At 41.7% G+C, this 24,667-nt stretch overlaps 2 protein-coding genes across 5 annotated transcripts; one reads left to right on the forward strand and one right to left on the reverse strand.

Annotated features, from left to right (window-relative positions):
* The first annotated feature begins 313 nt into the window (after window positions 1-313).
* On the forward strand, window positions 314-20,283 carry gdpd5a (glycerophosphodiester phosphodiesterase domain containing 5a). Of its 4 annotated transcripts, none has more exons than XM_008428282.2 (17): window positions 314-701; window positions 4,018-4,192; window positions 8,595-8,698; window positions 9,849-9,942; window positions 10,020-10,079; window positions 10,165-10,263; window positions 10,745-10,838; window positions 11,049-11,194; window positions 12,374-12,456; window positions 12,697-12,847; window positions 12,970-13,191; window positions 14,122-14,267; window positions 14,996-15,143; window positions 15,437-15,519; window positions 17,389-17,403; window positions 17,636-17,748; window positions 18,766-20,283. In XM_008428282.2, exons 2-17 carry the CDS (start codon window positions 4,076-4,078, stop codon window positions 18,855-18,857), a joined length of 1,767 nt encoding a protein of 588 aa, XP_008426504.1. In that variant the 5' UTR covers window positions 314-701; window positions 4,018-4,075; the 3' UTR covers window positions 18,858-20,283. The 4 variants fall into 4 exon arrangements, with proteins under 4 accessions (XP_008426504.1, XP_008426505.1, XP_017164243.1 ...); XM_017308754.1 differs by lacking the exon at window positions 314-701 and adding an exon at window positions 1,697-2,101; XM_017308755.1 differs by lacking the exon at window positions 314-701 and adding an exon at window positions 2,266-3,162.
* Window positions 20,284-20,662: 379 nt separating this feature from the next.
* On the reverse strand, window positions 20,663-24,321 carry samsn1b (SAM domain, SH3 domain and nuclear localisation signals 1b; the record flags this gene model as incomplete). The annotated part of the gene is made up of 6 exons (XM_008428320.1): window positions 20,663-20,972; window positions 21,627-21,777; window positions 21,854-22,039; window positions 22,704-22,855; window positions 23,078-23,201; window positions 24,202-24,321. Coding segments are annotated over 6 exons (903 nt in total), but the record flags the coding sequence as incomplete, so codon positions are not given.
* Between the last annotated feature and the right edge of the window lie 346 nt (window positions 24,322-24,667).

Genomic DNA, 24,667 nt, shown 5'->3' on the forward strand with positions numbered 1-24,667 from the left:
TATTTGGACATTATGTTTGACAAAAACAGAAGAAAAAAAAAATCAGTGCTGAGGCTGTTCCGACGGAGTACATTTCCGAACCCCCCAAAAAAAAGAAAATTTCAGAAATTTTCTAGACGAAACTTTGAATTTTCTCAATTTCAAATTTTTAGACTTTGGAGAAAAAGATTCATTTCAAAATTGTAGTTTTTTCTAGAAAACTGTCGACTTTTCGAACTCAGAAATGTCCTTGTTTTTTTTCCTGAAACACTATGAGATCAGTCTCAATATTATTTGTTTGGTGGGCGNTATCTTCAACGACCTCACTACGCCGTCGTAGTAAACTGCTTCTGCTTCTTCTTTTTCCAGAGTAATTCGTAACTCCGCCCACATCGTGTCACACGGATTATCCACTGCAACGCAGCCATGCACGCTCAGGTAGAGGAACCTCCTCGGGAACGTGCTTCCAGGAGGCTGCGGCGTCGCGCAGCAACAGGTTCTGGACGGTCCGGTGTGTGGTGAAGGCTGATGTGGGCCGTTGGTTCGCGGGAGAAGGCAGCTCAGTCATTTTCCTTCCCTGTCTGAAGCTTTTATCTACGAAGAGATGTGAAGGTCCGTGGGAATAAATAGGGAGTTTGTAAGTGTTCAACCCTGAGAAGGCGAAGAAGAAGAAAAAAAAAGAAGAAGAAGAAGAAGAAGAAGAAGTCTGCAGAGAAGACAAGGTGAGTGTTTGTTCGCTCTTTATTGGATTATCTTCATATAATCTCTCTCTTGGCCCGCAGCGGGATCATTGTGGGTTTATGTCGACTTGTAATAGTTATGATGGGATATTAAACGTACATTCAGTCAGTTTCACTCTCAAAAAATGACTTTTAATATAGCTACGTTCTGGAAAAAAAAATGTGATGAAATTTCTGAATCAGTTAATTATTATTGTTGACATAAATAATTCAGTCAAACGTTATATTTGCGCTACAGATTGATAAAAAAAAACAGCTACCACACACAAAAAAAGTTAAACTGATTCAACTGCAAATAAAAGCTACATTAAATAAAAATCCGGAATTAACAGAAAAGTAAATACGAAGGTAAATACATAAATAACTGATAAAAGACGATTAAAGTATATTCTTTAATCGCATTCTGATTCATAAATCAGCAGAGAAACGTTTAAAGAAAGAAAAAAGTAAATAAAGTCAAATGAAAACCACAACAGATAAATGTTCAATAATTTAAAAACAAAGAAGAAAAGTTTACTTTTAAAACGTTCAGTAAATACCTACCGCCTGCAAAAACCTTGTTTATGAGACTAATATGGTTTAAATATTACTAAATGGAGCTGTGGGATGAACCAGTACATCACTGGTCCATGCTTCTTGTAAACAATGCGCAATGACGCATGCACATTCTGTCCATTTCTTACACAGTTGCACATTTTTTGGGAGGGCATACTGTACTGTATTCTTAATTGTGGTCTTATATATTTTTATTTTTTGTGTATATCGAGTAACAGTCACTTTGCTCCTGGTCCACCTGAATATGACGTCTTACTCTGTCCCGTGTCAGACAGATGCCTCCTGTGGAAACGTGTGTCCACTCACTGCTCAGGATTTTTGCAGTCTTGTGTGGTTGTTAAGCAACAACAGGTTGCCGAGGGCTTAAAAGAACACAGCAAATACTTTTTTTTTTTTTAAGCAAACTTTATTGGAAGACATATCAACACAGCATGGCTCAAACCGTGCTGTTGCCTCAGTCGCTCGCCGTCCTGGCAGAGAGCTCTGCCGGGAGCGTCTCGCCTCAACCTGAGCTCGTCTCGTCGTGTCCCGCTCGGCTCGGCAGCTGCTAATCTCATCGCCTTTGTTTCCTGCTTGAAAACCTCCCACGGTTTCCTCTGAGTGGGCAGCGAGGGTTTGTCGCCGACGGAAAGCGCTTTCAGGCCAGGTTCAGTGGGAGATTAAAGGCGTCATCGGCGTTAAAGTGTCTGTGACGGAGTGGAAACGGGCAACGGAGACGATAATGGACAAACGCGATAAAAAGGGCTTTGTGGAAACTGAGTGACTGAGATTAGGGATTATTGTATTGTTTTGAGTCGAGACTCTGTTCAAGCCCTGATGATGAGAAAGTAAGGGGGGGTGGGTAAGATTTTTTAAAGAGGGATTTTGACTAAAGCCAATGAAGGCTTAGTAAAAAGGCAACTTTTCTACAAAAGCACAATTGAACATCAGGGTGTTTTATTGTCACTGTATGCAATAAACCAATACAAGATGGTGCGTAGTTGTAAAAAAGAAGCTAAAAAAATGTTTGTTTTTTTTATGAAGATGTGTGGTATTTATTTGTGCCCTTCACCATGACACCCCTAAGTAAAATCCAAGGCTACTAATAGAAAGTATCTGAGGAGTGACTCTGGTAGGGGGTGGCGACGTGTCTGAAAAACATAACGTGTTATCATATCAGCTCAAATGAGTAACGTAAGTGTAAGGGTTTGGTTTTTTTAACTGCGTCAGTAAGTAATATTCAAGCATCTAAAGTACTTAGTAAAACATTCTTTCGCTGTTATGATCTGATTTATAGTCCTCAATTGTGCTGCATCCTCTTTGCAATACAAATATGCACAATATTCATACTGCAAAGTGAATATTTTGAACGCAGCAGTGGTTCGCTGTGGCACTGTGTGTCAGAAATGAACATTTTCATTGTCGTCTTGTTGGATGACGCCTGATCGCAATGTTTTTGCAACATTTAACTCTAATATTGTTTTGATTTTCTAATATTGTGTCCCTATAGCCAGACTACAGCTTGGGTGACACTGTTATCTCCCAAATCTTTTCGTTTGCTCCACACACTGCAGGTTTACAATCCCAAAAGAAGACAAGAAAGGCTTAGATCGTGAAGAGACCACAATGTATCTGGTCACCATTGTGATCTTCTTGGCCTTTTGACTGTGCTTTCTTTCTTTCTTTTATTTATTTATTTTTGTTTGTGTTCCACACAAGTGGAAATCAAGCCGTCCACAGTCAGACAGAGGCAGATTTAGCTTGGCCGTCCGCCACGTTGTTGTAATTTGCTCCGTTCAGAGATAAGGACAAAGGAGCAGCTGGTTTTGTCGAGGCTTGCTGACCAGGAAATCGACCTTTATCTGTGAAGGAAATTACTATTTGTTCCAGGATCTCTTCAACAATATAGGTGAGGAAAATTTAGATTTCAGAGTGGATTAATGTCCTGCATGAAAAACCTTCTCCTCGTAGCTGATTTAAGCTGTTGAAAAGAGACGAAGCCGGGTTCATATGTGCTCTGGATCAGCCGAATTGAGTTAACATGCAGTAGTTTCTAAAACGCACGAAAGCAAAGGAGCAAACCTTTTATAGGCGTGTTTAATAAATGTGATTACACATCTGTCTGTCGTTTTGTGTTTAATCATGTCTTTTCTTCAGCCACACTTTTCAAGCGTAATATCTACATTTATGAGCATCAGAGAAATATTCCTTACTTGCTGAAAAAGAGTGATTTAGCTTTGTTGGATTATTTGCTGAAAACTAATTCACGACACGCTTCACGGCAATCAGAATGAGCTCTGGTGCTGAATAACACTGAGATCACAGCTAAAACTATGAATGTACATTATGTCATGTAGACATTATTTAAGAAGCCATTAGAAAGGATATCTGGTGTTTTGTGCCAGATACTGGGCAGATTGCTTTCTCCTTTTCACTACCAACCCACTGATTTCTCTGTTTTCAAAGTGAAATGTGGCAAATACACAGTACCTGATCTTTAAGTCTGACTCAAAGGTGGTTAAACAGAAACCAGATCATTATGGTAGACAAGAGTCACCTGTAAACGGTATGTTGATCTGCTCTTACAAGTGTCGTCACACCAAGCGAAGCCAAAGGCTGGCAACAGATTGATGCTGTTGGGTCGAAAAACAAAGTTTACGTACCTCATGACATAACACCAGGCAGAGGAAAGTGTAATTAGCTGCCGAAAGACGAGGATGTTTTTCCCAGGTCTCCAGTAACTTCCTCATGCCTTCTTCTTCAGGGTTCCCAGTCGTGTGTGGGATGTTAACGGACTGGAGGCGCGTTGAGGCTGAAGGAGCATGGTGAAGCACCAACCCTTACAGGTCTACGAGAAGCAGGTCCTTCTGTCTTTGGTCACCGGGATCTACGGTTGCCGCTGGAAACGCTACCAGCGTTCCCAAGACGAGAGCTCCAAGGTGAGAGGAGAACAAAGTGTGGAGACCATGAAATGGCTACGGTGCAAAGAAAGTTGTGTCTGCATCTGTCAAGGATCATCTTTTTATTTATTTATTTTTTTATTTTTATTTTTTAAGGGAAAAAGGCAGAAAATTGTTTTGGACAATTTTCTAAACTGTATGAAGGTGATTTATGGAAATAATTTAAAGTTGAAACGTAAAAAACTGTCTTAGTCACAAGATACCTGCAACAAAAAAAACGATAATGTCCATGACTGTCTTGATGACCACAAATGTAAGTTGAGGGTAAAATATTTTCACTTCAGAGACAAAATAAAATGACTAACGCTACTGCTGTTTAATCAAAAATAAATATTAGCTTACTTACATTATGTTTAGCTGTAAATAAACGTACCTGTAAGTAAATTTTAAATGACAATATAATTGATTGTAGTTAATAATTCAACATTTTTTAGGCGTCTCCCTTCACCACAAGCAGATGTCGTTTGTTTGTTCGTCGACACAATCACCCGTGGTTGTGTCGACGAATTTTGATGAATCCTGATACTGTTATTTTATGCACATTTGAAAAGACAAAATTTGAAATAACTTCCCCATTTTTTGAACAAAGGTTTTGATGCTCCTTTGATGCTCCTTTGTGTCTTGATGCTCCTTTGAGGAGCATCAAAACCTTTTCTGAAAAATATTTAATTTGCAAAAAGGGGAGATTGCCAAATATGTTCAGACATAGCGAACATTTAGCTCAAAATAGCATTTCTTTTCTCTGCGTCGCCACATCGTCTCGCTTTGCTAGTTGACATAACAGAACAATTAAAACTTGCAGTGAAATTCCTGAAAACCTCTCTCCATTTTTCTGAGACGTGTGGTCCATGCTGGATTGCAAGCTCTAATTCCTGTTTACTAGAGGCAACACCAACATCTGATGACGCTGATGATTAGCTTAGCCTGGTTGATTCTCTCCAAGCCACTTTCAATACCGATACAGATACGTGTATCGGTATTGGTCCCTGTATCGGTATTGAACACAATACAGAAAATCAGTGCTGAATTGACTTAAAATGTTTCTGTTTTTTATGCAGACATACATTTACTGAATTCCAAATGTATTTATTTTACAAGCTTGGTGATAAACAGCACAGCTTTAATTRGTTCAGTCAGTGCAATTAGCAGTATAACAGCCAATGTAAAATTAATAATAATAAATTGAAACTGACAAAAACAACAGGGTGACTACTTTGCTCAAACATGTAAAAATAAACTGCAACAAATTTTCTTTCAAATGGTTGATGAAGTACAATTAGTAATTTTAAATATAATGTAAAATAAATAAAGCATGACATCGCTCACAGCACAAAGCATAGAACCAAACTCAATAGATCTGCCCTTATAGAAGGGGCACATTGTCATCAATGCCCAATCTATGTTTATTTTTTTTCAATATTGCGACCGATACAGATATTGACATCGGATTACATCTCTTTTTGCTTTCTGTGTCTTGAACTCATTGCTCAGCTGTGGTGACATTTGGATTTAGAGGACTTTCCATTGTCATTTCTAACAGTCTGAAACAAAACCTTTAGATCTCATTCTTTCTATGTGGTGAATTCTTCCAGGCCTCCCAGATCAGGCCCCTGTAACTGCAGGAGCCGATCCTCCTCATAAAGGCTGCAGCAAATTTAGTGGAGCACTGAAATGAACCAGACATCCAGCTGTGCTGGTTTCCCGCTGCGCTGCCACACCCCCCGCTGCTGCGTGTCTCATTTTTATCACAAAGCGACGGCAAGCTCTGCCATAAATTTGCCCATTTACACAGTTTCAAAGCTGGGAAGTGTCGATGTGTAGACCAAGAAGAGGAAAGCCATCCGAGCACGCAGCTGACTCGCCGCCATTTGTGTGATTCCCAAAGCTTTGAGTTTTTCTCCCTCAGACTCTGACCAAACTCTGGCATTCAGAGTCCAGCATTCAGAAAGAGAAACCAGTAGCTGTGTTTCCTTTCAAAAAAAGTTGCTAAATGGAAGCACACAATAACTTTAGTGTGATAAAGTTTTTGCTCAAGAGGTGGTTTTGTTGACCTTATTGAAATCAGTGCAATGGAAACATTTCTTTGGCTTCGTAACCAGATGTTACTACTGGCGGAAAAGGCAAAGAAGTGGCACGAGGAGCAAGTCAGAATGAACAAACTTATTCACGTGATTTATAAATTTTTATTTGTATTTTTTTGCTTTTCTTATTTAATGGAAAGACTGCAGTTGTAAAATATTCTTTTTTCGACTTTAGCAGAATATCAAAAAAGTAAATGGAAACACAGCTGGCGTCTGCTTCCACTGCAGCACAGAGCAGCGGTATTAGAAGAGGAGACGAGGCACGCAAAGTGGCAGTGCTGCACACAAGAACAAGTGGTGGGTTACATGTGGTCACTTTGTCTCTGACCAGTGGAACGAGCCCCACAGGAGGCCGTGAGTTACGGCTCAGAGTGAAGAACTGTTCTTCTCATTTATCTTCGCCTAGGTGATTTTCTCATCTTGTCTCGTTAGTCACAGCCTCGTTTGAACTCTGCTTCACCCCCTTCGCCTGAAACTGGAATTCTAACCTGACAAAGAAACCGTCTCCCCGAGAGCCACACACACGTCGATCGGCGCAGAGCAAACTCGAGTGACGTTTCAGGAAATAAATCGGTTCCAAACTGGAAAACGCCCGGTGTCGTCTGTTGTGTGATTCGGTTTGCGGTGCTGTTGTTTCTCGCAAATCTGATTTTCCAGATAGCGAATTGGTTATTGTAATGACCAAAGCCAGTGTTGGTTGAAGTGAATTTTCTACATTCATCTTTGATAACAAATTTTCGTCATGGCGTTTTCTGTCGCCCTCCGCTTCTGTCATTTCAGAGCCTTTTATAGTATAAGCTTCTGGAAAAGGGATAGTCCAGGCACGGTGTGCTGAAAAGTTAATCTGAGCTTTGCAGAATCCTTTGGGTTACCTATCATACTGGACGCCTCCCCCTCAGCTTGCATTAGCTTCTAATCCAGTTAACCGCTGAGGGGAAGAGTCCTTCAGAGTCGCAGAAGGTCTCTGTACCTTTGCTGCACAAGTCAGGACATCAATGAGGAACACAAAAACACACACAGGACAAACAACCGTGCATTCACACACTCCTACATGAGGACACTTCAGAGCAGAGGTGGGTAGAGTACCAAAACAATTGTGCTCTAGTAGGAGTGGCACCACTTCAATGTATTGTATCTCAAATAAAAGTAGATGTCCAAGAAATGACTAAAATATGAGTAAGAAAAATGGGTAAAAAAAAAGGGTTTTAAATACTGAGCAGCTGAGCACAACATCTGGTTTAATATTTTAAAATGATGCAACCAGGCAAAAGAAAAGTTATGTGCAAAGTTTAAATAACATAATTATAAAATAACAAATTAAAGAGGAAGATATACTTTTCTAAAAAAAAGTTATTTTTTACATAACTAATACAATAAGTAGCGTACATGTATGTTAGAACAAGGTAAGTATAGTGTTTACTGTGTCTTGTTGGTGCCGGCAGGTTGAAAAATGACATTAAAACAACAAAGCTGGTGTTTAAAAATGAAGTCCGACTTTAACATAAATGTCATGGGTGTGAATCTCGCTAATTAAGTTACTTCCAGGAGTTTCACTGAAGTGAGAGAAGCAGCACTTCATGATAATATTACTGAGGCAAATTCACTCGACAAACATGTTTTTAGACTGCGGGAGGAAGCTGGAGTACCCAGAGAGAACTCAGTCATGAACAGGGAAAATACGCAAACAGAAAAAACCCCAGGTTGAGATTCAAACCCAGCACTATTTTGTGTACCCCATTTTCAAAACCTAGTGTTTTTTTTTTTTATTTTAGTTTTTTTTAATTTCCATTAGCTTCCATTGGTAGATAACGTCAGCAGTGAATGGTAACACAACATAGCTCTTCATATCAGCAAAGTGCTGAATGTACTTTGGAGTATCTGAACACCTCTAGATTTAAGATGGAAATATTGCTCTGATGCATTTATCTGATTGGTTCAAAAATAGCATGGGGTTAACAGCTCAAAAATAAAAGGTGTGAGGTTATGGATTTCCATGATAGAGTTTGTAAGTCCCTGTTGTTCCTGTGAGGATCTCTGGATGCTCCCATTTAGTCCATGTAAGGTTGAATGCTGGTAAGTTGGCTGACGTTATGAGCATTGATCTTGTTTTCCCTGTAAACTGTCTGGGAGTTTTACCATTAAATCAAACAGATATAGAATATGGACAAACACAGTATGACAAGATGCAGTGATTAAAACTTTAGCAGAGTTGAAAACGCTAGAGAGCATTAGATACAGCGTATTGAACCTGAATCAGACTGATTACAGTTTTGGTTCTTTCACTGTGCTTTTCTTCACAGTGGGAGTGTGCATGGTTCACCATCCTGAGTAGTTCCTTCCTTCTCCTTCTCTTTTGGACCTACTTCTGGTTGGTGGCTCAGAATGATTTCAATGACTTCAACTGGTAGGTGTTTTCCTCTATGATGCAACTTATTTATTGGGCAAAATATTGGATACCTGGAAGGTCAGGGACTTATTCCAGATGAGGTTGGGATTCTAATTTACCTCACAATACCCCCAACAACATATAGGGACATAGAACATTTCTTTTTAGTTTTTCTTGAAATTCAGTGATGTAAATCAAGGCCAAAGATCTTATCTTTGGTTTAAATTTTCCAAAAGGGCACTGGTTTTAGAAGTCCATAGGTGTGTTCAGATTGAACTTCACAAGCCATCTTTTGTTTTGAGAGAAGAAAGGAGAATTGTTTTCTCCTGGCAATCCATTGTAGTTGATCTCCTCAAGTACAGGAGATCAACTACAACTTCCTCCTGGATGATGGAGGTCCACATTCCATCTCTAAGGTTGGAAGTCCAACTTAACCACTTGAATTCAGGACTTTATCTTTTCCTTGTGATCCCTATGTCAAGACCGTAGCAGGTGACATAAGGGTTGGGTTAGGGGTTAGAGGTCAGTGTCTCTCAAAGACAGGAGTTTAAATATCCTTTTGCTCAGAAGTAATGACAGGATGGAGCTAGAGACGGTTAGACCAACTCTGGCCTCATCTGCCGCAACACCAGTTGAAGAAAAGTTTGAGGCAAAGGGCAAAGTTCTTGATTTGGAGTCCCTCCAAACAATTGTACCCTGTTCTTACATTCTCTCATTGCATTGTCACAAACTTTATCCTTCAACATGCTAGCTGTTGGCCTGTAGAGTCTTCAATGTGACAGTTGCGTTTTCTGTCGGCTTTGAACTCAGCAACTTACCCCCTTGATTTCCAATTGAAGCAATCCCACTTGGCAAAAGCACATGAGGTAAATTAGCGATTCCTGTCAACAACCGATGGTGTCATCCAAGACTTGTTACTAAACCAATCCCTACTGGGCTTCTGTAAATTGAGCTGTCAGCATGCTACAGCAGCATGCTCACGAGGATGTTAATCGTCAACAATCTTCAGCCTATTCTGATTCCAACAGCATCTACAATGACTCTTTCACAATGCACAAAGTATTTTTGAACTGGATTAACTTGAACTGAATATTTTGAAACTCAGTATTATCTTGTTTCATCATGGCACCACCTTGGATAATTCAGCTCTTATTTGTTCAAACTACAGGTCGGTGTACAATCACTCTGGGGAGTGGAGGGACGAGACCATTCCCATCGTCACCTCCACCACTGTGGGATTCATCTATATCACATTCCTCCTGGTAACAGCCTTTCCCAAACCTTTAAGCAGTTTCAACAATGACCACTTTATGTACAGCTCACTGTTTGTACTTTTTAGATTTTGGCACTTTTCCACATATCCTTGGGTCAACAGCTCAATCTCTACTGGGTTCACAAGGTACCGTAAGACAACTTCTGAAGTTGTTACCGCAGATTTACACTTCAGAACTACAGCTTAGGTTTACCATCGCTTGTCTCTACAGATTGGAGTACTGGCAACTCTACTCACCATTGTCTCTGGTTTTGTCTCTGTCGATGACGTCTGGGGAAATGAGTGGGAAATTATTCTTGTTTCACTTCAGGTGGGAACACAACTACAGTTGAGTTTGCTTACACCATTGTAAATCACATTTTCACAAATATAGTAATTGTGATGCTGTAATACCTATGAAAGAAGACAATGAAAATGTTATTCCAGGCATAGCTTCTATGGTGAGGTTAAAAACTACCTGGTGTTATACTTATTTATCCAAAATGGGACAAACTCAGAAACTGCAAACAAGTGCTCAAGCTTTACAAATATGCTAATGTAAGCTACTGAACACTATTCCCTGCTAATAAATGGCACCAATGCAAACTGCCTGGGTGACACTTCAAATGCTTAGCAATATGTCAGACAAGTAAGCTGTGCACAACACCATCTTAAGTTCCCGGGTCAGTTGAACGTCACAAAAGTTATTTTATTATCACAAGTATTCATTCCATCGTGAAGTCTCTATTTTAGATTCAAATGTTTTCTGATGACTTCACACATTTAAGAGCAGTCCTGTTCTTTCTTACTAGTTCACGGCTCCTTTCCTGCACATCGGAGGCCTGGTCACACTCACAGCTGTGAGCTGGTTGATAGCTGGCTATGTGGTTCGCAAAGAGAGATCCAGTAAGTATTGATGTTTATCTGAACTGAACATTGGGAAGGTTTCAACCTTTGGTTCCATTAGTGTGTAGGGAATGTTGTTTTTTCATTTTTGATCTGTTAGGGATTGGACTTTGTACTTTGTAATTGGATGGGTCTAGCTGCTCCATGCATTTGCTGATCAGTGCTTTTGTATAACTGTCCACATAATTAACCAGTTCTTTTCATTATTAGATTTCCAGGTGACTGTGTTGGCGATCTACATTCTAGCCCTCCTGGCTCTTTGCCTTGCACCTCTCACCTTCACCTGCCCCTGCATTATGGACCGTCATGTCCTCAAACCACCACCGGTCATTATTGGTCGACGGGGAGCTCCTATGGTGAGCTGAGACTCCAACTGTTAAAGCCACAGAACTTTCAGAACCAAATTAGAGGGACTTTGTTGGTATTCTGTTTACTTTTGTAAATAATACAGCAATAATGTAATATTTTAATACCTGTTGTTCTGATCTGTTCTCTCAAAAGGTGACATTATGAAGCTTCTTTAACATACAGAGTGAACGTGTGCATGTTTCAAAGCTGAAGATGTAAAACCGAATAACAAAATAAGCCTGATATTGTTCAGGTTGGTGCATGATGATATGCACATACTGGTCAAAATGGTTGACTACAAATGCAGCGATGTTCAGAGCTGTGATTATGGAGTCAGTCGACAGACTTCTCTGCAAGAATAACAGCCTCCAACTAGCCTGGCCGTCGTCTTCCTACACAATTCCTCTTGATTCTCATCTCCCTTTAGTTCTCCATCTGGGATTTCTTCCAATGAGCTTGATTTCTCAGGATGAATTTCATCCTGGTGAAACGGCAAACAGAAGGAGAAGTTGTGAACAATGACATTGATTTTCTGCGCTGTTTTAGAATTGTAGTCTTTCTGTGGTTGTAGTTTGGTAATGACAATGGATGAAGCGAGCAAAGCCCTTCGGTTCCTGTTGGCCACGAGTCCGGATATTGAACAATTACAGAGAAAGATGAATGTTTAAACTATTTTATCGCTGGCAAATATGTCACGACCACTCTCATTAACAGCCATCTCGTTCAGCTTGGCACTTCTCTCTTCACAGTGGGTGATGGGTCTTTTCGTCGCACACAATTTCCGGTTAGCTTCAAAGCGTAGCTTCCTTCACGATCGAGTTGGCACATTACATGGTCATCAGCAGAACTCTGTAGTTTCATTTTGCGGTGTTGGAATAAAAAAATCAGCTGATCAGAAATGTGTGGCACCAATAAACAAATACATAAAAGAGAACAATAAATGTTGAAAAGATTTACATTTCAACAGGTCTTTGGTAATTTACATTACCAAAGACCTGAAAAAGCCTTGCAGCACTATGCATGGACCGGAGCATCTAAGCCTCCATTTTCTTCTAGTCAAGTTTGGCAATTCTCAAGCATTTGCCATGTTAGAAAACAGTGAACATTTTAAGATATTTAATTAGGAGTTCAGTTTAGGTATTTTCTATACTCTGCACAGTGACTGACTGTGGCACCCTTTGCTCTAGCTGGCCCCTGAAAACACCATGATGTCGTTTAGCAGAGCCCTGCAGCACGGAGCCAGCTCTCTGGAAGCAGACGTCACCATCAGGTGATTAATTACAAAATAATGACTTATTCATATTTCATGGCTCTGAGCTTCCATATATAGATCCTGGCTGATATGTGGGATAGTGGTTAGAGATTGATGTGAGAGAGAGATGCAGTAAAACTGTAATTTGTCAAACTAATGAATCATGTGTTATATCTGTAAGTTAATTTTGCTCTACATTCATTAGGAGATGTATACACTGAAGATAAGGTAATGGATGTTTTTCTTTCCCTCTCGAAGTGTGGATGGAGTTCCTTTCCTCATGAGGGACCACACCTTAAGACGGACCACAGACGTCAGTAAGGTCTTCCCCTCCAGAGAGCATGAGGACGCCTCCTTCTTTAACTGGACAGAGATTCACTCTTTAAATGCAGGCCACTGGTTTTTGGAGGTACTGGATTCCACTCTGGCTCAGACGGCTTCCAGTCTAACTCTGAAAACACATCAAGAGCGATTAGGACAGGAGAATTTGCGTGATCCTCAGCCTCTCTGTTTGCTTCCTTCTGCTTCCAGAGTGACCCCTACTGGACGGTGAAAACCCTGAGCCCAAAGGATCGCAGCCGGATAGGAAACCTGACGATTTGCAGCCTGGTAGAGATGCTCCGTCTGGCAGCCAGGGCCAACAGCTCCGTGCTGCTCAACATCCGGAAGCCTGCGCCGGAGCACCCGCGCTTCCGCAGCTGGTTCATGGACACGTTGTGGACGCTGCAGAAAGCAGGGATTTCCCACCGAAAGGTGATGAGCTAGAAATACGCCGAGGAACTGGCTGGTGACTGAAATGTCACGGTTTTCAGCTTGATCAAGCCCTTACCAGTGACCGGTCGATCTGAAATTGAAAAATGAGTCCTTTGTCTGGTCAGTGAACGGACCATATGCTGGGATGGTGACCTGAGTAAAGACTTCAGACTTGAGTTTAGACTTGTACTCTAACAGCCCAAGACTCAATTGGATATGAGGTGTTGGACTAGAGTTTCAACAACAATCTTTACTGTGTGTAATCAGCAGTAAGTGACTGTAAGTGTAGATCATTTGAGTAAATGACCATTGTTGTCCCATTTGATTAACCATTGTGGTTGTCATGGTGATGTTAGACACAGTTTGCAAGCTACAGTGCACAGCTTGGAGGAGGTATTGACTGCTGTTCTTGAATCCCTAAATGGTCGTCATGCTTTAGATGATTTGAATTGATAACATACGAGAATTTTGAGGTGAGATGGTGTGCATCTCATACAAGAATATTCATTTCGATCATTAAGGACTTGACTTGGACATGGAAAAAATGACTTGTGAACAACAAAGATTACGAGTTTTTCTTTTTTTTTTTTTTTGGACTACTCTATCGAAGACATAGTAGGGCTTCACCTCTACTCCTAATAAAATTAATTGATCACCACTACTGGCAGCAAGGCTTAGAGCGACAAATATTACGAATACTGTTTCATTATCGTAAAGAGAAACTGCAATTGGCTAAAACCAGGCAGAATAAGAGTTCTACAGCCAGAGAAATCAAAAATCAGGCTCAAAACTGATCAGTGCATTTGTAGTTTGAAGTCTTTCAAGTATAAGGGTCAAGTAGCAGTTTCCCCCTTATATAATCATTTTTTTAATACCTTATCTGCACACTGTTTGGTCAGGATTTTCTCACATTCCGCTTCTTTTTGCCAGGTGACATGGGCCCCTGACACGGATAGAGGACGGGTGCGAGGTCTTCTGCAGACAACGAACGAGAAGCTGTCAGTGGAGGAGATAAGGCACCGAGGAATTACAAGTCTGACCATCCACTACAGAAAGATCAGCCACCACGACATTCAGTAAGAGCGAGCGGCTATTGCTTAGCAACCGATAAAGGGCTCAGAAACAGTCCTAGGAAGATAAAAAAGGAGCTTATTTTTAGCCGAGCTAATGATATCCAGCAATGAATCACTGGCTTAGAAGTTTTAACTTTTTTCCTGGTGAAAAAGTTTCATCGTACAGAGCAGGTCAAATTTGTCTCGGGACTGAAATGTTTTTCACATTTTCCTCGTCTTCTTCTTTTACGTCTACGCTGTTGGTTTTTATGGTTGTTTGTAAGATCAGAAGACATAAAAGCAACGGAGCAAAGAGGGATTTTCCTTAAATTACACTCATTGGTTCAAACATTTAATTCAGTGACATCCCATCATTAAAATGTTATCTCCGCAGTTTAAAATGTAGTTTATTTTGAGAAAAGCCCCCCAAAAACAGAAGGTAAATAAAAACAACAAATAGAAGTAAAAATGGATTCTTTATGCAAAATACATTTAATAAATTACTTTTTCAAACTAATATTATGAACTGCATACTTTGTTCACATGTTCTCACATGCTACTGACTTGCTACTGAAAAACCTACAGTTATAGCAACTTTCATCTAGATGCTCCAGTTCTGACCAGTATTATTAGTAGTAAAAGTTAGTTTTAATAGTTTTAACTTTCCACTGACTGCAGAGAGACAAAAAGAGAGTTATAGGACCTCTGTTCTTACTGCGGGCATGTATATTTTTTGTTTTCCCCGCCCTTAGGGTTTATCTGGCTCACAATGTGAGCGTGACTGTCTACCCTGTGAATGAGCCCTGGCTCTACTCCATCCTGTGGTGCAGCGGGGTGCCTTCCGTGTCTTCTGACGCCCCTCAAGTTCTTCAAAAAGTGCCTTACCCCGTCTGGCTCATGGTAAACAGCTCTCTCGTCCGACAGCACACACACTTCAGCTTGCAGACGAGGTCACTCAGAAACACAAGAGGGCAGAGGGGGTAGGAAAGAGACTGATGACGGCCCAGCAAGGCAGAGATGTGGAATAAGCCTTCAGTTCAAGCACAGGACCCYGGGAAAGAAGAAGAAGCTGAGAACAGATCTGAAGTGATGATGCTGCCCTGAGCTGTTTTTGTTGTAGTAGCTTTAGGCGACATGTGGTGACATCTAGTGGCAACAGCGAGAAATTACATGACTTCTTTCCTTCTTCACAGAGTCACAGTGCTTACAACTTCATCTGGATCTCTTCAGACCTCGTCTCTGTCGCTGTCATCATGGGGATTTTCTTTTTCCAGAAGTACGTTCATTTTCACAGATATAAAAGACTGTGCAAAAGCTTTCAATCAGCCCTCTTTCTTTAACATGTTGTTTATGTCCAAGTAGCTGGATTTTTTTGTAATCTTTCAAAGTGGTGTTGATCCTCCATTCTCTAGCTTTGCTGAAGGTCTTTTATGGGTTGGCCTATAAACATTGCTTCTCTACTCGACTGCTTGACCTACTGTTGCGAATGGTGGAGACTTTGTGATTCTGTGGGTCTGTTTCCTTAATTGTTTAAAATATCCAGACATTTTAATAAAAATCTCGTGGCCTTTGTCAGTAAACCATACTTTTGTGATTACCGGGTCGTTCAGCAGGTAAGTGATCCACAGCCAGCTCATCATACAAAAGGTTCATCAGACACAAAACTCTGCCATCTTCCAGGAGAATTTTATACAACAGCATATGACCATTTTAGATAGAAAGAAAAAGGAGTAAATTTATACCAAAAAAACAACATCTCAGCCCAATCTCAGACAGTTTCTAGAAAAAACCTTGGAAATTTCTGCTTTTGCAAAGTTGAAAATTTTCTTAAAAAAAAACGTTCTCGATAAAGCTTAAAAATGTCAGCGTTTTTGACTGAATAAGTTTTTCCTTGAAAATTTATGAGCTTTATCTCAAAATTTCTGTTTTTCGGCATAAATCTTCAGGTTTTTTCTTTTTTCTTTCTTAGCTGCAATGGTCACAGTCGTAATCCTAGTTTTTCAGTGAAACAATTAAATTTTTCTCGCAATCTGGACCTTTGCTTACAGTAGTCAGACTGTCTGAAACATTTTTTGAAACCAGGTTACAGAGTGGAACTTTTCAGAAACACACCTGTGGAGGTGTGATGTACAGGTGTGAAAGCGCACATGCGCAGAACACCTGGCTAGCGCTTACTCTATGGATGCATGTGTAGAACGCAACAAAAACAATGGCGGCTACCATTGAGTACTACTTAACCTGTTCAGTTTGACACTACTGAGCATTACATGAACATTCGGTTCATTGGAGACGGGTTACTGTTTTCTAAATGAGCTGGAAGCTAGTCAAGTGGAAGCTAAGGCTCAAAACCACATGTGTTTTGATGACAAGTTACAGCGCCTTATAGTGGTCTGGTGTGAAAACTACAGCGGATTCAAGGTGTCTTGGCTGTCTCAGCAATATGTGGAACTTTTTCCCAATCCACATAAATGTAGCCTCAGTCCTCAGACTCTGTAGAAAAGCTACAGAGTAGAGCTACAGAGGAGAGAGCTGAAGAAAAGACGAGAGGAGTTGTCCACCATGTTATCCTTCTACAGACAACCTTGTAGCATGTTTTGCTTGGCTAATGTCTAGAGAAAGACCGACTATAGAGGGTTTAATGTGTACAGAAAACGTCCTGCTTTGCAGTGTGGGTCATTTCTCCACAGCTGAAGTTTTGGAAGGTGGGGGCAACATTTCCGTTCAGTGAACTTCCTGAGCACAGCACTTTTAGTCTTCGGGCCTCTCTGACATTTGTGCAGAGTGCCTGGTTTGAAATGAGTCTGTAGTGCTGACACTGAGCTTCACCACATGGCTCTTTATACTTCTCCTTCATCTTAATTATGATGAAAGTCAACTTAAACGTGTGTCGTAATGCATAAATATTGTTTCGATAACATTTTTGGAATTTTCAGTGACGGTTTGTTGTCCAGACAGGATGTGTGTTTGAACTGGACCTGATTAAAGTTTTGTCGCTCGACATTCTCATCATGTCGGTCATCTTCGTCCTCTGTGCCGCGACCTCTCACTGTCCTCCTGTCTTCTTCTCCTCTCACGCTCTTTCTTTGTCCTGCGCTCTGCCTGGTCTGCATTCAACCTTCCTCTGCTGCTCCCTGGCATCTGTCAGCTATCATATGATCAGGTAACCGTGGCGTCCCCCCCGTTTAGCCTTTGTTTCCACCTCTCTTTGTCGTCCTCCTCCTTGTGCTTTGTCCGCCTGCCACTGTTGGTCTGATCCTGCCTCCCTCCACTGTCCTCTCGTATCAGATTTTCACCAGTGTGTGTCTACATATCGCTTGAACACAAAGCGGATTGCTCCTTCTATCCAATATCTGATTTTTCTCACAACGCTTTGAATGTGTTTGTCGCCACAGGTGGAAGATAAGCGGCATGCAGAACTACAACCCAGAGCAGATCATGCTGAGCGCGGTGGTACGACGGCCCAGTCGAGACGTCAACATCATGAAGGAGAAGCTCATTTTCTCAGGTGCAGCTCAGATTCCAGTCACTGTTTTCAAGCTAGCTATGATGTTAGCTAAGCTGCTGATAGCTACGGGAGCTGAAAAGGTTCAATTCACGATCTTTGAAGCAAAGTTCTGTAAAAGTAGGGCGATAATAATTTATCTTGCAATAGTCGTTGTCCATATCAGTAGATAATATGTCTGATAGAGTCTTAATTCCCTGAACTCCGCCCCAGAGCCACATGGCATTCTGGGACATGTAGGCAGAGGAAAGGCTTTAGAAGCTCAGCCTCTCAAAGCTAGCACCGTTGGTGGCAGCAACAGACCCTGTTGGGTAACTTGCGCAGCAGCAGTTCCAGGTTTCGCCGCCGTGCCTCATAACTGCTTCAAATAAAAAATAACGGCATGGAGTGAAAGGAGAGGATGAGTGCAACCGCATGAGAGCAAACTGTGAATAAAACAAGAGCTCACATCACCAACATGGCAGTATTTCAGATATTTTTTTAAAAAAATCTAGTTTTTTTCTGTCATATAGTCTATCCCCATCTAATAGGTTATTTATTAGCAGCTAATATCTTGCCTGAGATCGATAATTCAAATGCTTCTTCATCCATGGATTCCTTAGCTTGTACCAGAGGTTGAAGTTAATTGCTAATATAAGGGGGGTCAACATCAAAGTTGTCTTAAAACGTGTCCAATTAAAAAAACTTGTTGAGGTTTAAGCAAACACTGCTTTATACACATTTAAATCACTGTAAATTTTGTCTCTGGTGATTATTTACACAGAAGGCGGTGATTACTTATCAGGAAATTAATGAAGGAGGTAAGAGGTGGCGTACCGCCGATGACGACTCAGCTTATCTGTTACCTCAAACAATTCTACATAAATGTGAAGGGTTTGTTTTATCCATGCCTACTCAGAATGCAGTTTGGGAAATGTAAAGTGACAACATTTCATTTATTTATTTTAATGTTAAACCAAGTGAATTGATTCCAGTGTTGAGTGAGTTTCCGTCATTTTCCTGTCTTCCTGCGTCTTCCAGAGTTGAACAGCGGGCTGGGCAGCACGGAGGAGCTGTCTCTGTATCCTGAGAACGGCCATGCTAGATATTCCCATGGAGGCCTCAGCTGCTGAGCGACACAGGCGGCTACAGGAACGGCGTGGATTTCAGCTGCTTCAGATTTCGTACTCTGAACGCGCTTCCCGACGGAGCAGACAAGAATGTATCCCTGCAGTGGTAGTGAAATCACTAGCGTGTAGCTACCATCACAAGCATAAATCAGTTGTCTCGCTAGTTTAAGTGTTATAACGCTGTTTTTTTTTAAAGATCACTTTAATGTTGTTCATTTTAAACCACATTCTTTTAACGTATTGCCATATTTCCATTAAATCCAGCGTTTTTATCTAGAATAAAAAAGGATAAAAGCGTCATTATCATCACTACCAAAGTACTAATTTAAAATATGAACAGTGTGCAGGTATGTGCCTATCACTTCATGCAAGAATTAAAGTACCAGCATACAAATAACTGACCTTTAAAACATAAAACAATAAGACATGAAACTGAAATTTATTTTTTTATTATTATTATTTAACAAATTTACCCTATTTTAATAAAAAGTAGCCCAAATAGCTAAAACATGAAAATGAATCCCCTACAGTGTACAGGGGACCCCCTAAGTGAATAGCTGAAATCCACACACACTGGAGGCTCCCTCGAGAAATACTGACCACTGCCTATTTTAATAGCTCAAACACCAAATATAACTTAATATGCATTAATACTCACCATGGAAACCGTCTGCACTACTGCAGAAACGTGCATCTACAATCAAGGAGACTTAAACTCCTGTTTGTGCTGCTTTCCAAAAGCTAGCTAGTAGCATGTCGGGTAGCGTTCCACCTAGGCGTCTCAGCTTCCCAACATGCATCTTTCTTTTGAATGTTTTAGATATGCTCTACGAAAAATCCTCACATAAATACATTTTCTGTGAATAGATTCTAGAAAGCTTGCACAGAAAACTCCAGGAATCGGTCAACCTGCAGCTGTGAATAGGCGGGGGTCCCTCTGTATTGTTTGTTCTGAGAAAGTTGTACAACAGATTTTTATTTATTTTTTTGTCAGATTTATTTCTTTTAAATCCAAACTACACTGAAGATTGGAGTCGTTTTTGTTCATAACTGATGTAAATATAACTTTGTTTTCAGAGGATTAAAAAAAAAAAAAAAGATTTCAACAGTATGAATTTTACATTTTAAATTTGAATAATCTCGATGTTAACTGTGGACTGAGGGGCGATTTCATGGTTCAATGTTCTTTGGGGGCTTTGCGAAGGACGCCATGAACATTCGGCCTCTGCCGTCATGCCATGATTGTTTCACACGTAAAGTCCATTTAGCTGTTGTGACGACTTTCACATGCTGCCTTTTTGTTACGTGGACGTACATGTGGAGTATTTTGACCTCTTAGGGTTTCATAGCGATGCTAACTTCAACTTCCAGCGGCTGCTACAAGCTGCAGACGTGATGAGTGTTTAATAAAGTTTCTCTTTTCTTCTTATGATTGTGCAGCGTGTTTTTTTGCGGAAGTCTTTTAAAACAAAAATATACCGCAGCTCAGAGGTATCTAAATGTTTTTGTCACATGGACCAAATACTCAAGTAAGAAGTAATCAGAGGCCAAAAAAGAGAAAAAGAACTTTGCATAACATAAATAACAGATAAAAAAAAAACATTTGTTGAGCTCATGCGTCCATTCAATATTTTAACCGCAAAAGGGTCTTTGAATTTAAAATCTCGCTTATTTTATCTACAGTTTTTAAGCAAAATTTGATTGACTACAGACGCTGCGCTTAAAAATTTTAAACCATTAAGTAAAGCCACAGAGGGTAAGATGCTGACTGCTCGTAAACTCTCCACAGAAGGTCACCCGTAATGATATCAGTGAGAAAACGTGTTCATCAAATCTTTATTTCAGAAAACGCATCACGTTACAGAACAAGCTCGTCTGAAAAGGAAAAACAAAAACGGCAGTTCGTGTGTGAGAACTTGATCATTAGCAAAATGCAGCGATTCCAACCTCACGGCACTTTGACGTCCGGCTGTGCAGCGTATCCAGAGAGAAAATGAGGCTGCGTGTCCTCCGTCATGACGCAGCCCGAGTCTCTGGGACGGCTCTTCACGTCTCCCTTCGCGTCTTCACTGGACCGCTCCGGTTCCGGACTGGATTCGTCCTCCGCCAGGCTGTCGGCTAGAAGGCAGGGAAGCAGGTTTGGTTGGATGGAGCGTGTGATCCGAGAGGCGGGTGGATGAGACGAAATCACTGCTGTGATTGGAGGAAGAGCCTGTCTGGCCTCATTTTATCCTCTCTACTCTCAGAAACGCTCTCAGAGGTCGTCTTGTTAACTTTCACCTCTGCTTACGCCGGAATGCCTCTCGTCCCGATTCCCTTTCTAAAACCCCAGTATTTGTTTTGTTTCAGAATATTTGCATTCACAATGAACGATGCTCAAATCAAGTTTACTGAGCAACGAGTTGAAGTTGAAACTGCTTGACATGAAACCATAATGAACACATCGCACAGTGAACAATCGTCAAACTCATCAGTGCACATCCAATCTGTTGATCAATGTTACATTAATGGTGGTTCAGACAGCTGTAAACAGGTGGAGTTTTAGTCTAGATTTTAAAAAAAATGTTTCAGCTGTTTTCTAGTTTCCTGGAAGTTGATTCCAGATCTGTGGTACACAGAAGCTGAATGCTGCTTCTCCTGAGAGGTCTGGAAGGTCGACACGACAGCAGCAGATCTTCACCGTATTTTGGCGCTGAGCCATTCAGTGACTTCTGAACAAACAGGAGTATTTCAAGGACTGCTCTCTGAGCTATACCCCGGTCCGGCGCTTACTGTGCAGTAGCTGCAGGGAGCTGACAGCGGCCAGCAGACGTTCCCTGTGCTCCGGCTGAGTCACGTTCAGCTCCATCAGGTCGCTCTCCCTCAGCTTCCTCAGGTCATCCACTGTTTGGTAACCGCCGCGCTGCAGGGACGAGGCGTGTTCCTGATGAGGAAGAAAGCACCGTTTAGAGTCTTTCCGACGAACACGGAGGCGTCGCGTCATAGAGGGAGAGCTGCACCTCCAACCCGAGGCGCCTCAACGCCTCCTGCACCGTTGACTTCTGGCTCGCTTCGTGCAGGGCCGTGCTAGAGGTGTGTGTGAGCACGTCCACGTAGATGAACTTGAAGTTTCCCGTTCGGCCGTTCAGCGAGCCGGTCCATGTCCCCATGGGGGGCTTGGCGATGACGTCGATCACATCTCCCACCTGCAAACCAGTTTCAGTTTCAGTACGTCAATTTTTATTAAAATCCCTCAAGTAATAGTTGTAAAGTTACGGCTTAAATCATTTATGCAATCAAAATTATTTCCATCTGTTGCATGCCAAAATACTGAGAGAGATTTTGTTTATAATCCTTTAGCTCTTTCTTAAAAGGGCAGCATTATGTATTTTCTTGGCACATAGAGTCAAGTTATAGAGCAATCAAGTAACAATGTTACCTTGAGTTGTTATAAAAATGCTGTGTATATTAAATATAATTTAAAGAAATTTGACTTTGCAATTTAATGCCGTGAAATTGGACCTCTGTCTCTTTAAGAATCTATCGCTCTTTCTGAAACTCCGCCTCTAGGAAGTCATCACAACGTTGCTCCTCCAATAACCTTTTTACCAGCATGCAGCAGTTCGTATAATGACCTCAGCAAATGCTTAACCAGGTGTTTGCTAATTGCTGCTGTCTAGTCTGAAGGAGTTGAGTCAAACAAGCATGAGAGAGTCAAGGCAACACTCCAGGTATACTTTTGATGAGGCACTAACATTATAAAATGATGAGTAGCTAAAAGAAGAAAAAAAGTTTATTTTACCCAACAACAATGTGAACTCGGGTTTCGTTTGGAGGAACTATTTCCGGTCTCCTCCGGGACTCGCGTACCTTGAGCGTGAGCGACTCCATGTCGTACGGACTTGGAACAAACTCCGTATGAACTCTCGCTCGGCAGCAGAACTGCCGTGCGAACATTGGATCGTCCTCCAGCCTCAGACTCTCTCTGTTACTGGAGCAGTTTGACCCACTGGTGACGCCACCTGAAGCACACAGCAGAAGAGTCGCTGCACACATACAGATAGAAATGTCAGTAAGGACTGACTGTGGCTCATAGGGTACTTGAACATGTGGTAAGGCCAAGTTGCCCAACAACATAGCGCATCTGTGAATGGGTGAATATGACTTGTAGCGGAGAAATACCGCGCTATGCAAGATCAGAGTACAGCCACGTATAAGCAAGGATTTCTTGAGTTGTGTCTTACTGGAGGAGCTCTGTCCACTCTTCAGGCTGTAGAGGCTTTCCAGGGAGTTCCTGGACCGTCTGCGTCCGTTAGCACACGTCCCCCTGTCCCTCTTCGCTGCCTCATCGTCCTGCACGTCTCCGCTCTATGGAGTAAAAACAACAGTAGTCGCATTTTTAACTTGCCCCTTATCTGCTCTGCCTTGTAGTGTGTGTGATTTAGCTCCCGTCGTCTCCATGCTTCTCCTACCGCGTACGTCTGGAGCTAAAAAACAAACAAACAAACAAAAAAACCCAGCCAGAACAAAGCAAGTCGATAAGCTCCGCCGGAGCACCAAGGTGCGGTTTAATTCCTCGTGTGACGCCGCAGTTTAGATCCCGTTCTTTTCTGAGACGCGCAACTGCTCTGGCAAGCTATACGCATAATCCTGTAAACGCTGGCTTGCTTTTTATAGTCAACACCAAAGAGGTTTGCTCTGAGTGAAATCCCTGACTACCTGTGGACAGCTTTCACTTTCCGGTGAAAGGGCCGGTGCAGCTTTCAGGCGTCTCTCTGCCTCAGCACATCTGACTCCAATATTAGCTGATGGCGCTGAGGCAGTTCAGGCGTTTAATTCAAGTGTGTAGGACGGGGACGTCAAACTCATTTCACTTAAACCTAATTTTGAGAAAAATTTGCAGTAAAATCAGACAAAAATGCGGGGAACTGTTGATTTTGTGTGCATTTTGCAGATTTGTGAAAAACCTGAGAAACTTGTTGATACAATTTGGAGTTTAGATTGCCATGTAAAAAAGCTGCGGTGGGCCAAATTTGGCCCCCTGACCTTGTGTTTGACACGCCCATTGTGTAAAGTTATCCGATGTTAGGACGAGGAACAAAACTAAAAGCTGCAGGACTCTGGCGCCCCCCACCCCTGAGGAATGAAGTCTGAGACCGCTGACGTATCGACATGCCTGCATCCTGGTATCAGTTCATCATGAGTTCAGTTTGTGAGAACAGAGACAATCTGTGTCCGCAGGCCCACAAAACAGGAAGTCCAGAAAGGAGTTTGGCATTGCAGGTGTGCAGCTGCCGGCTGCGTCCCAGATGTCCCAGATACGCGTGAGCTGCAGCAAACTTTCACCTTTGTTTGATTCATAACTTACAAAGAGAGCCGGCCCGGTTTTCTCTGGCGAGACGTCGACGTGCTTCGAGTCGCTTCCCGTCTCCGTCTCCCTCCCCTGCAGCTTCAGCTCTGCGGTCTCCTGCCTTCCCTGGAAGAAAAGCACGTTTTAAACCGAGAGACACCGCCGGCAACGGATTTTACTTTTCAGCAAGTTGATTTCCTGGTTGCACTTTTTAAGGCGGGATTGAGGAGTTTGGGATTCCGGAGCCATTATCCTGGATTCGCTTGAGCCCCGTGTTGTCCGATGGCAACAAATCACTGGAGCGGAACCAACTGTTTGGGTAATAGAGGGATTAAATATGTGTGCTGCGGTGACAGATGGACATGTTTTTTTTTTTTAATTCTCGGTATAACCCCGCAACATAAACAGGCCGTGTTCATTCCCTGTCTGTGACGACGACGCAGAATTAGGTTAAACCCCGTTAGCCATGCAACAATAGACAGGA

The sequence above is a fragment of the Poecilia reticulata genome, linkage group LG14 (assembly GCF_000633615.1).
Source record: "Poecilia reticulata strain Guanapo linkage group LG14, Guppy_female_1.0+MT, whole genome shotgun sequence".
Taxonomy (NCBI): domain Eukaryota; kingdom Metazoa; phylum Chordata; class Actinopteri; order Cyprinodontiformes; family Poeciliidae; genus Poecilia; species Poecilia reticulata.

Excerpts from the sequence above, each read along its gene's own strand:
- gdpd5a (XM_008428282.2), top strand. The coding sequence starts at position 4,076 with ATGGTGAAGCACCAACCCTTACAGGTCTACGAGAAGCAGGTCCTTCTG. Across the intron at positions 13,192-14,121 it reads CAGGGATTTCCCACCGAAAG|GTGACATGGGCCCCTGACAC; the intron begins GTGATGAGCTAG and ends TCTTTTTGCCAG. Across the intron at positions 15,144-15,436 it reads CTTACCCCGTCTGGCTCATG|AGTCACAGTGCTTACAACTT; the intron begins GTAAACAGCTCT and ends CCTTCTTCACAG.